This window comes from Panulirus ornatus, chromosome 23 (genome assembly GCF_036320965.1).
Source record: "Panulirus ornatus isolate Po-2019 chromosome 23, ASM3632096v1, whole genome shotgun sequence".
Lineage (NCBI taxonomy): Eukaryota > Metazoa > Arthropoda > Malacostraca > Decapoda > Palinuridae > Panulirus > Panulirus ornatus.
Genome location: NC_092246.1, coordinates 23,044,220 through 23,054,708, shown reverse-complemented (window position 1 = coordinate 23,054,708; position 10,489 = coordinate 23,044,220). Strand labels below are relative to the sequence as shown.

At 35.2% G+C, this 10,489-nt stretch overlaps 1 protein-coding gene across 1 annotated transcript; it reads right to left on the bottom strand.

Moving 5' to 3' along the window:
• Nucleotides 1–629: 629 nt before the first annotated feature.
• On the bottom strand, nucleotides 630–10,283 carry Dpm1 (Dolichyl-phosphate mannosyltransferase subunit 1). Its single transcript, XM_071676847.1, has 6 exons — nucleotides 10,088–10,283; nucleotides 8,354–8,453; nucleotides 7,070–7,180; nucleotides 5,969–6,159; nucleotides 5,395–5,509; nucleotides 630–3,843 (listed from the first exon to the last, which is right to left on the bottom strand). Exons 1-6 carry the CDS (start codon nucleotides 10,183–10,185, stop codon nucleotides 3,739–3,741), a joined length of 720 nt encoding a protein of 239 aa, XP_071532948.1. The 5' UTR covers nucleotides 10,186–10,283; the 3' UTR covers nucleotides 630–3,738.
• Between the last annotated feature and the right edge of the window lie 206 nt (nucleotides 10,284–10,489).

Genomic DNA, 10,489 nt, shown 5'->3' with positions numbered 1-10,489 from the left:
ATTATAATTCATTTGAAAATCACTGGTTGCTTGTGAATAGAGCCTGTAAACGTCACATACCTTTCTCTAAAGTATGTAGTATCATGATCAACGACTTTTTCCTGGAGAGCAGCAAGCAGGAATGGTTCTTTAATCAGGAGAGTCAGACAGATCTGTTGACTAAGTTAACTTCGTATTGATCAACGAACATATCCTATGTGTAATTACCCATTTGTAATCAACTAATATAGTATGTGAAGGGAGTTCTCCACTGGTGGGGTCCCATCTCTTGTACTATTGTGTAGGGTTCAACACAGAAAAATTGAGAAAAAGGAGACGTAGGAGTTATGTTTTGCAGAGTGTGATATTCAAGATGAGAGTGTGTTTGTGGGCTGAATGCCAGCAACCCATGTGTATGTGAAGTAAAGCCACACTTGCAACGAAGTCTATCATTTTGCCAACGATAACTATATTCACTGCCTGCTCTAAAAAAATAAACTTTGAATTTTCAATTGCTATTTTCATTCACTTTATCTTTTCTTAGCTTATTCTGCATGTCTTCCTGTAGCTTCATACAATTAATCAAGGTGTATCTTTTATACCTGCCATGCTAGTATATGTTTTGGGCGACTGCATCAGTTATAAGCAAATTAGTATATGCACAATTTTATTACGAATATCACCACCTACAAAATGTGTATACAAAATAGTAAACTCACATATACAGTATATGCATTAATGCTATAACACTCAAAAGAAGCAATGGAACAAACAAGTAAACTCGTCTTTAATACCAATACTTCATTAAAAAAAAGCTATGCTACAACATCCAATGAGACAAAGATTATTAATCAACAAAAATAATAATGCAGCACTTCAGATTTTCCTCTGTTGTAAAATACTGATGTACAAAATACGCCGATACTTAAATACATCCTGGAATCAACTGATTGAATTAATTAACTGATTGAATATTATGTTGTCAACCAAAACCAGCTGATTTCTCTATACCAAAATGCTTTTTCTGCGAAGGCAGTTTAGCATCAGAGCAAACAAATCATGGCTTCATTTGCATACATTTAATTTCTAGTTGTCATGTACATTAAATACAAGTTACATGATGAATATTGCACTCTGTTAAAGTTCGTATGAAGATTATAAATTAGCAGTGGCAACATACACCAGTGGCTGCCAATTCTGTAACACAAAGTTGTACAGTATTTTCTATGTAATATAACTATACATATTCTTCATTTAACCCCAGAACCCCTTTTATAAAATGCCAGCAGCTTTAAGGCTGTATTCCATGTAGGAGCAAGTAAATGATGGACTCCTTTGGAGCAAAAAGGCCCTAGACATGACTTATTCATTTTGTCCAATATCGGTGATACAGCCTTACCTTATTCAAAGTGTAACCACAAGCAGGTACATTCCAGCTATATAAGAAAAGGCAACCATGTATGAAAAACATTCATATATCTATTTATAATTTTCATGATATCACCTCTCTCAGATATGATCATTATGTTACCCACGGCCTCTTTCCAGAAGCTCCTGTAGCTCCAACACTGCACTAATTACAGTAGCAAGGAAATGATGGATCCTGTGGAATGAAAGGTTTTTGATGAGATTGTGCTCTCAATGATAGATCCTTGCAAAATGTGACTTTTCATTTGCAGTGTAACCTTCTGCAGGTGGAGTTCAGTAACACATTTTAATTCATCTAAAACCAGGACCTCATTCCAGATGATCCTACAGCCTAAGGCTGTGCTATACCCAGAAGCAGGGAACTGTGGACTGCTTAGGAGAGATGAGTTCTTTGATGAGACCAAACTCCAAATGATACAGCCTCAAGAAAGGTGACATTTCTCGCGTGGTGCAACCTCATGATAGCAGAGTTCAGTAATATTTTTATACATTTTCATATGTATGCATATTTTCATAAATATTTGCCATTTCCTGCATTTAAGTAAAAAACAGATGACTGAGCCTTAGAGGGAAAAATCTTCATTTGGCCCCTTTCTCTGTTCCTTCTCTTGACAGCATGTCCACCCCAGTATACCACATTGTTCCAATTCACTCTATTCCTTGCACACCTTTCACCCTCCTGTATGTTAAGGCCCCAATCGCTCAAAATCTTTTTCACTCCATCCTTCCAGCTTCAATTTGATCTCCCACTTCTCCTTGTTCCCTCCAAATGTACATATTCATACTTGCTACCTTTATCCATTCCTGTCGCCACCCCGCCACACATGAAACAGCATCACCCCCTCCCCCGCACGAGGTAGTGCTAAGAAAAGACAACAAAGGCCTCATTCGTTCACACTCAGAGTTGCTACCTACCTGTTAAAGGTGAGGCATAAAGACTAAGAAGTGGAAATAGAGTACGGTCTGTTAAAGGTGAGGCACTAAAGGCTAAGAAGTGGAAATAGAGTAAAAAGGAGTTCCCAAAGGGAACAGCTGTAAGAGATGGAGATAAAAAGATAGATATGTATGAGCTGTGGTTGTGACCAGTGGACATAGTCAACTTCCTAAGTGCTGCAGGACAAAAGGACCTGGGGAAGAAGGTTAGGTAAGGTATGGAAAAAAAAAAAAATATATATTTTCTTTTGTGCCTTTTTGCTGTTTCCATGGTAATAAACTAGCCTCAAGAACAGCTGAAGTGGCCTTAGAAGCAATACTCTCACTCGATTCATTCCTCTGTTCCTTATTTTGGAATGCAATAACAAAAGAGGGAAGGATTTCATACCTCCTGCTCATACCCTTACTTTGAAAATGAGCAACTGTCTTTAGCAAAACATGCCTACAGTTAACAGAGCATCACATACTTGCTGATATGTTTGAAATCCTACTTTCAGTCTAAAGTAATAAATACTGTATGGAAAACTGAGTGAAAACTAATATATTCCTGTTGAAGTTTTTACCATCAAAGAACAAATGCCAAAAACAAAAAAAAATATGATAATGTTATTTTCACAATATTAGAAAGCAAATCTATTTAAGTATAAAGTGCAACATGTCTTAGATTTTACAGCTAATATCTAAACATGTCTTCCATTCTACAGGTAACATTCAATTTCCATTTTCATAAAATGGTGGCTCAAAAATCAAAGTAGATGGGGTAAGGCACAATATGAATATCAAGTATTCAAGGACTAAAATTCATGACCTGTCCTACCTTGAGAAACTAAAGAATTCCCTAATTCACTACTTACTCTCAAAAACAAAATAAACTGTTTAGTGTAGTCATTAAATAGAATGGTATCCATACAAACCTACTTGTAGTTTTCATTTGTAGGGAAAAAGGACAATGATTTAAAACATAATCTAAAACTGAAATCTATATAACTGGCATTAATTAAAAAAAAATCAATTAAAAAATCCTTTCATTCTTACAATGAGACATTAAAGTCAATATATTAAAAATGATGGATAAATGCCAACCATCTGGAAAAAATAAATGTACAAAATGATACATTAGCAACTTCAAGAATTTTATAACGTCTGAGAGCTTCATGACTCATTTCAGTTAAGTGTGGTAAGTCATTTTACATGATGTGCTTTCAAGTCAGAAAAATTGCAAATCATTTCGATAAGACAAAAAACATACAGACAATGACAAGATAAGATTATTATACTTTTCAATCTTAATAAAGTTTTGCAAACACTGTGCTCAAAAAACAATGCATTTCATGGGTCCTCAAAAGCAGTAACACCTTTATAATTCTGCTTTCATGGGAGCACTTAACAACTTCATCTTCATGTTGAAGCAAATAGATAAAGAAGACCCTTAGCAAACCCAATAATTTCTGATCCACCTAACTTACTCTCTCCATATACACGGTCTACGAAGCTAATTGGAACCTGAAAGATGATGCAATGCATGAGTAACAAACTTTATATTAGATAAAAGCACTGCTTTATTTGTACAATACATCACAAGTTAAGATGAAGTACTGCTACAATACCTGTTGTCTGTCATTTAATCAATCATAGTTCAGAGGGAGAGCATACACTAGTCAAATTTTTAAATTTCACTAGTGATGACAGCATAAATCAAGAATACTTTAATAAACTATGAGGCTGTATGCACTTAATCTACCTAAAATAAATGGAAACAGAGAAATATAATGGAAAACATAACTAAATCATTGACACCAAGATGAAAAGAGGCAGGTGGTATGTTTGAGGGAAGGAACCTGGATGTTCTAGCTCCACTTTCTTTTGAACATCTTTAAGCCATTTGCATTCCTTCCCTATAAGTAAAACCCATCCCTCCATTCATTATCATTTCTCACATCGCTCCCTCCCACCTTCCGTATGGCACACATTTCTATAATTTTTCAGACACATGTTACTCGCAAAGCACATGAATATATCATCTTGTAACTATGTCAATATCTAACATCATTATCATAAACATAACTGAATGTAATATTGCTCATTGTGGCAAATCTCAGGAAACATATCCATCAGACACAGTTCCATCTAACACTACTTTGAATTTTCTTTGAAAGACTCTGATCCACCTTCCATGTTTTATATTTTGCTATGGTAAAAATTCATAGTGACCTTTGAAGATATGGTCTTTCTTTGTTGGGTGTTCCAGTGTGAGCTGCTTAATCACTCCTCAAAATACTTGTCAAGAGTACTGGTCTTTACTGATTTGGTAGAAGCTTACATCCTACTTTCTATGCTGATACTGTATCACCCATTTTGTGAATTTCTGCTATGCTGCTTTCAGTGAGGTTCTATCTTAATACTAACGCTGCTGATTTTGCTATTACCATATTTGTTTTTCTATGGAAAATAACTGGAATCACATTTGGTCCTGGTGTTGAATTCTCTTTTGAGGTTTTAATGTTTACTTATGCTGTCCTCTGTTACTTCAGCATCTATAATGGCATTATTTGTCAAACAAGATTACATATTACATTGTCTGACTTTTATCTACAGATTAATTTTGGAGTGAATACCAAATTAAAATCTTTGATATTCTCTTCAGATCATCTTCACACCTTTCTCCATCTTAAGAAATCCCCAATCTCAAGATGTTTGTTCTTTGCTTTGTTCATATATGAGAATATCATTCTTGGATTCTGTTCCCAGCAATCTATTACTTTCTCTTCAATTTTTCTTTTCTTATAAAGGATTCCTTTATTTCTTAATCAACTTTTTTTTTTCAAGCTTTTATCCTGTACTTGCTTGTTTCTACTCAATCTTAAATATATGAACTAAGAGTCACCCTTTTATGAAGAAGGACAAAGAGCATAATTGTTCAGGAAGGGAGGAAGAATAGGTGGATAATATGTGATGTACAGTACCCATGGTATTTGGTAGAGGTTTACCACAAGCTTTTTTTCCATACATCATACCATACAGGACTCAAAAAGAAAGAACAAAGAAAAAACCTACCTCCCCAATGGTAAAACCATATTGTCTGGCACGGATTATAATTTCCATCTGGAAGACATAGCCTTTGCTGACACATGATTCCACCAACTTTTGCAAAACCTCTTTTCGATACAGTCTGTACAAGATGAGCAAAGTATGAATAAAAACTTTTGCACGTTACAATCATGCTGAAAAATATATAATCCCTACTACCTGTTGACTGGCTGCATTAATGAAAAATTACAATTTGACTCAAAATCTTGTTCATATACTCATAAACAACACAATATCTTGACCCTTTACCAAACATTCTATTCCAACATGCAAAAAATTCATCAACTCTCAAATCTGATTCATTATGTCCCTAAAAAACTGAAGACTTCTTTGTTAATTTAGCTATTACACAGGTTCAGTAAAGCATACAAAAATCATGGTGGCCTAAAGGGTGTACAAGCAATAATACATTACACAGCTTGTGAAACATCTCTATTGATCTATCTATCTACATCTCAATTGCTTGTTCCCACCTGGAACTCCCCCAGAGGGAGCTAGTGAACTCAATTGGTAATGACTGAACGCAAAATTAACCACATACCTGAATGAACCTGTGAGGTCAGAAGCTCCTGGTCTGAGAAGTATCTGGGTTAGGTAGTTAGCACTTCGGCTGATCACTTTACGTTTCAGATCCCATCCATATACACCTCCATTGCCACTGTAACGAGTTCCAGAAACTACATCGTAGTTGCCTTCCTGCTGTTTCTTGATAAATTCAGGAATAAACTTGGGCTGAAAGAGTTTGCAGAACTGAATATTGATAAGGAATTCTTTTTCAGATGAAAATGCTGGAAGAATGATTGGGGATCAAATGTAATGGAAGAATTCTTTTAATAGAGATGGTGTGAATGGAGATATTAGTCTCTCTTGATGAAGAAACTCACTCAATAAAGTGAACCTCTTGGGCATGACTAGGCATTTTCATGTGGTGTTCCTATATCTAATTCAGCCCATAAAACTAGGAAACAATAACAATGATAGACAGATAGGTTTCCCTTATCACTACTATAAATGCTTAAAGGTAAGAGATGTGTTATCATAAAAAGAGTGGTTGAGAGAGCAGAGACGGTGTGCTGAAATGGTTTGGACATATGGTGGAAATGAGAGAGGAAAGGCTGACAAAGAGGATATATGTCTCAGAAGGGGAGGGAACAAGGAGAGTGGAAAGACCAAAGTGCTCCAAGATGGAAAGATGAAGTAAAAAAGATTTTGAGCAATCAGGTCCTGAACATGCAGAAGAGTGAAATGTGTGCATGGGATAGAGTGAACAGGAATGATATGGTATACCTGGGTTGATGTGGTCAATGGACTGAACCAGAGCATGTGAAGCATTTGGGGTAAACCATGGAAAGTTCTGTGGGGTCCAGTTGTAGATAGGGAGCTATGGTTTTGGTGAATTATCCATGACAGCTAGAGAATGGATGTGAGTGGATGTGGCCTTTCTTTGTTTGTTCCTGGTGCTATCATGTGAATGTACGAAACAGTGATCAAGTATGAAAAAATTGAGGATTCATATAATTACATATAGTTCCTAAGAAAATATATCATTACATATAATCATTGAGGATTTACATAATTTCATATAATTACAGCTTTGTATCACCTTCATGAACTGAACTGGTGATATTGTCAAATGACTTACATGATGAGATAAATCAGCATCCATGATGATGACAAAGTTTCCAGTTGCATGCTTTATACCATGAATGTATGCAGTCCCCAAACCAAGTTTCTTTGCTCTTGGACGTAAAACCTGAAAAGTTTGAATTCCGTTTTACATACAAGATATATTTTCCCCTTTGTATGAATAAAAGTACACCGTATTTACATGTAGTGACCTTTAAATAATCCTTGTACTGCAATGCTTTTCAATACCACTTTGCCACTTACATATTGATTTGGAAAGGATAACTGTCATCAGCTGACCTCTGAAAAACCATGTGGTTTCTAATATCTACATAACTGTTTCAGTTTATCATTTCTAGCTATCCACTAATTCTTTCATTTCACTTATTCACTAGAGAATTACAGACTGCACAGTAAGACTACATGTATGTAATATGCACATCTACTGTTTATCTAATCACTTTGGGATGAGGTAGTACTCTTTTCTGATCTAAAGTTAAAGAACTGTTAGAAGAAATTGAATCATGCGGGAATATATTTGGTGATGATGCCCAACTTATGAATGAAAAGCATAACCATAAAGATTGCAATATGCTACATAGAGGAGTATATTGTGAATTAAAGAGCATCTAATCTCGGTATGAGACTCAGAGTGCAGCATTACTGAAGATGAGAAAGAATGTGTGGAACTATAAGTTTTAATGTGTTTACCGTGAAGAATACTGTAATCTGAACATTACTGAGATGGGATGGGGAAGAGGTCATGGAAAGCATTAAAATTGTTAGAAAACACTTAAGTACATTATAAAGGACCTTTATACAAATAAGGTGTAGGGGCATGATAAAGTCTCTCAATAGGCATTTAAGTGCTGCACAGAAACACTTGATGGGTTGCTTGAAACATTGTGCAAGTAATTCTTGGAAGAAGGTTTAGTGCCAACACAGTGCACATGAACAAATGTCATGCTAATCTTCAGAAAAATTGCAGCAGACTACAAACCAGTAACTCTGATAAGAGTGGTCTGTAAAATGCTGGAAAATGATAAAGCTAATGGATAATTACTTGCATAGGAGAAACTAAGTGAAAGCCAACAATGGCATAAAGTAATTTTTAACAAATCTTTCAGACTCCTATGACACATTTACATAAACTAACGTAATTCATCTATTTTTACTTATCATTTCGTTATTTCCTCTTATTTCAGGTAGCTTCTTGGCAACTCAGTGTGCCATCTAGTCCCAATCATTTATTACTATTGTCTTTTAAGACAAACTAAAAACTAAGATTTATAATACTTACTATTCTGTTATCTCCATATATATCCTGCAACTTCTTGGCAACTTCAAGTGTGCCATCTGGTGATCCATCATCTATTACTATTATCTCATAGTCAAAGCCACTATAAGGAAATTGCAAAAACATTTTGTTAGCACTTATCAGGTTTATGGTAGTTGGTATCTAAATCTAAATTGTACTGAGAAAACATCAAAAAGGCAGTCATGTAACTTCTTGACTAACAAATAAGCACAAAATTCAAAATATATATATAATCATTGCTCTATTCCTAATATAAATGGAGAGGTCAGGTATGTATAGCCTGCAAACATCATTCAAACACATGCCTAAACTAAAACCATGTCCAGTGCAATACAGTAAATTGGACTTCTAAACTTATACATATGTATCTTACACACTAAGCAGATTTGTCAAGAGAGGCCAGAGTCTCTATTCATGCTACTTCCACACGCAAAAACTTTCCAAAGCATTTAATCCCAAATCAGTTCTCTAGCCAAATCATCTGAAAAATTTTAACCTTAAGCAATTAATTATCTTACTGCATTTATCCATCTCTTCTGTGGTCTAGGTTGCTTACTTGTAATCTTATGTTTATCTTCTAACATCAGCAATACATTTTATACGATCAAATCATATAGAATGTTATTTAGTTAGTAGCTCAACCTTTAATATGATTTACATTGATTTTACAGGAACTGCTATACTTTCAAGAACTACTTTTTCTTGTGTGCCAGCACTAAGTCCAAGATTTTTGACATAATACTGGCTGTTGATTCTCAGTTTGTGAAGAGACCTTTCTTTTCCTGAACAGTGAAGCTGAGCAGTTCTCTTCTTTAGTCTTTACTCCTTCATAAAATCCTCCCATCTCTGAGACTCAGGTCTAAAAATACCAGCAGATCCTGAACTAATCCAGTTAAAATTCTTCTTCAACTCTTCATAGTTTCTTTAATCCAAGATGACTATGACTGGTATAAGATTTTGCCCTTGCATCAGTCACTATTAACTATACAATTCCTGCCCTTCATCATTTAAGATAATCAGTGGTGGGAGTTCATAGCATATCCAAAATCTGTTTTTTTCCCAAAAGAGTATCCCTTGTGACAAAAATGAGTGCGGGACAATGTGTTCTACATGAGTGATGTAGCTTCAATATGAATGCTTTTCTTTGGAAAACCTGAGATGAATTTTCTATTGTTGCCCTATAAATAACTCAATAATGAGCACTTATTTTAGGGCAAGCTAAATAAAACCTATGTTAGGCTAGTCTCTTAGTTTGTAATATTCATATAGTGTTATAAATGACTCCACTGTTTTGTTGATCTTCAAAGTCCTCCCCATTTTGTGAAACTTATGACTGAACCAAGGGTAGAGGAAAGGGGTGCGTCGACTGAATGCAAAATTCATTTTTCCCTCACTGAAATCCCTTTTACAGCACCAAATTGTCCTGTTAAATAATTTTTTGAAAAAATACCTATTAATATCATGGCTTAAGGAAAAATTGCAATAATACATTTTTACTACAAGGGCCTTAGCTACTGTCCCGTGCTGCTGCAGCTGTTATATGATAAAGGATGAGCAGCAGCTGAAGAACTTTCATCCTAATCATATTGGCACACCTTCAATGTATATGTATGAATTTCGTGTTGAGAGATATGAATAAACATACATCTGCAATGTTTACTAGGAATACACGATTTTACATCTTTTCATTTTCAGCTGTACCCTACTCCAATTTACCTTTCATCAAAATATTTACAGAGAAGCCAAATGATGATGGGCAGATTGTCTTTTTCGTTATACGTAGGGAGTAGTATGGAATACTTGTCTCCTGCCATGACGTAGAGGCGATGTATATGTCAATTGGTTCCTTTACCTCCACGACAACAGACAAGACTTTTCCCTTCAGCCCTCAGGCACCGCTGTGTTGTCATCTGACGTCATGGCTACGTCACAATCCAAACAAGAATTCTCCAGCATAAATTTGATATACCTATTTTTGAATTCTGAATTCCATTTTGAAAATTCTATTTTTCTTTGATCAATTATAAGCTGTTTCATTGGATTGATTGGAGAATTAATATTACTTACACATTGTTGATGGAAAATAGATACTTGAATAATGCGAGTGATATGCATGTA

What these genes read in the sequence shown, in the direction of transcription:
- Dpm1 (XM_071676847.1), bottom strand. Translation starts at nt 10,185, where the DNA reads ATGGCAGGAGACAAGTATTCCATACTACTCCCTACGTATAACGAAAAA. An exon ending in GACCTCACAGGTTCATTCAG is followed by an intron (nt 5,510 to 5,968) that starts GTATGTGGTTAA and finishes CATCTTGTACAG; the next exon opens with ACTGTATCGAAAAGAGGTTT. An exon ending in ATGGTTTTACCATTGGGGAG is followed by an intron (nt 3,844 to 5,394) that starts GTAGGTTTTTTC and finishes ATCATCTTTCAG; the next exon opens with GTTCCAATTAGCTTCGTAGA.